The sequence below is a fragment of the Aplysia californica genome, unplaced genomic scaffold, assembly GCF_000002075.1.
Source record: "Aplysia californica isolate F4 #8 unplaced genomic scaffold, AplCal3.0 scaffold00269, whole genome shotgun sequence".
Classification (NCBI taxonomy): Eukaryota; Metazoa; Mollusca; class Gastropoda; order Aplysiida; family Aplysiidae; genus Aplysia; species Aplysia californica.
In genome coordinates, this window is record NW_004797539.1 from 554,894 (window position 1) to 556,255 (window position 1,362).

General features: G+C 41.2%; 2 protein-coding genes across 3 annotated transcripts in view; one reads left to right on the plus strand and one right to left on the minus strand.

Annotated features, from left to right (window-relative positions):
• The window catches only part of LOC101861666 (spatacsin), a 53,465-nt gene extending 52,809 nt beyond the window's left edge, over positions 1-656 (minus strand). Inside the window, exon 1 of the mRNA XM_005101086.3 lies at positions 240-656. Coding sequence (XP_005101143.2) covers positions 240-430 — 191 coding nt within the window. The 5' untranslated portion in view covers positions 431-656. The remainder of the gene's footprint in view (positions 1-239) is intronic.
• A 110-nt stretch (positions 657-766) lies between these two features.
• The window catches only part of LOC101855030 (fucose mutarotase), a 12,725-nt gene continuing 12,129 nt past the window's right edge, over positions 767-1,362 (plus strand). The window contains exon 1 of one of the 2 annotated variants that reach the window (XM_035970448.1): positions 767-1,167. In XM_035970448.1, the coding sequence (XP_035826341.1) occupies positions 1,086-1,167 (82 nt within the window). In that variant the 5' untranslated portion in view covers positions 767-1,085. The remainder of the gene's footprint in view (positions 1,168-1,362) is intronic. The other variant, XM_005101052.3, reaches the window with a different exon arrangement.

The following is a 1,362-nucleotide window of genomic DNA, read 5'->3' on the forward strand; positions in this document are numbered from 1 at the left end:
TCTCCACTGCCCACAGACAAAATTGTACGCTTTTAGTAGGCTACAGTTGTAAAGGAACGTTTGTTCACGGCACAGAATTTTACAATTTTTCTGTTATCACAGTAGTGTAGAATTCTGTGGTTTAGGGTGAACGCAAAATTTGGTGAACGCGCACCGGGTGAGAATAGCCACAAGACTCGCCTGCACTATTGTCTATTCTCACTCCGGGTGAGAATAGAGGTGGCCTTATTCGAACTTACCGCTTAATCTGAGAATCCAAGGCAAATTTGCTGTAATGTCCTGTGTCTTTAATTTTCAGGACAGAGAATGAACCATCATCGTGCCTGGCAGCAATAGTGTCTCTCAGCGAGCTGTTTTTCACCCATGTTATTGGATTAGCTTCACTGTTTGGGTAATGCAGAGGGGTCAAATAACTCTGCTCGCTATCCATAGCTGCAGAATATCGTTCCTGGAAAGCTATAAAAGTTTCATCTTTCTGTAGCAAACTGGGTACACGGCATTGTCTGTAAAATCAATCAAAAGCACGGGACAAGGACAAAATGCATGAACCTGTCTCCAAGTGTGTGTGTGAAGTTCATGTTTTGATCGCGATCATGTGTGCAATCTGGGCTTGTCACATGACACAAAAGAAACATTGGTGTTTACATTCTAAAACCAAGTAAAAATTGATGTCGAATCAATTTTCGCCCAAACATTGTAGCCTACCTTTATGTATTTTGACTAGATTAGATATTACATTATCATTTTTTCATCAAAGTGATAAAGTGTATTTTATCAGACCTTGTGTGAATAGTCTTTTTCTCCCACAATAAAGGCACAATTACTAATTTTAACGGATTCGGTAAATAGTACGCTTTGGGGTCAAAGTTGAAACAATACGCCTTGTTTACACCTCGTCTCGCAACTCGCAAGGAAAAGAGCCACCACTGTACTCACGCCACGCACACGACACCTCAAGGTTCTCCAGGTGGACTCACGCAACCAAAGAAGGGGTCAAGAAATCTTCGTGACGGCTGACAAATTTATGGTATTTGAGTCTTGCAACTTTGCGAAAAGTAGAACAAGACAAGAGAAGTGCAGCTATCATGCCTCTGAAAGGAATTCCAAGTCAGCTGTCTCCAGAACTGCTGAAGGTTCTTGCTGCTATGGGCCACGGTGATGAGCTCAGTAAGGAAGGACTTTAAAGTTAAAGATAATTTAGAAGACAGTCCCTCTTTTTAAAATAATTAGTTTTCATACTTATTTTACCCACAAGATTTTAGATAAATGTTTACTTTCATGGCTATTCTCACCCGCCCGGAAGTTCTCGCAAGATCAACTCCTCCCCTCTTCTCTCTCTCTCTCTGTCTCTTTCTGAATACT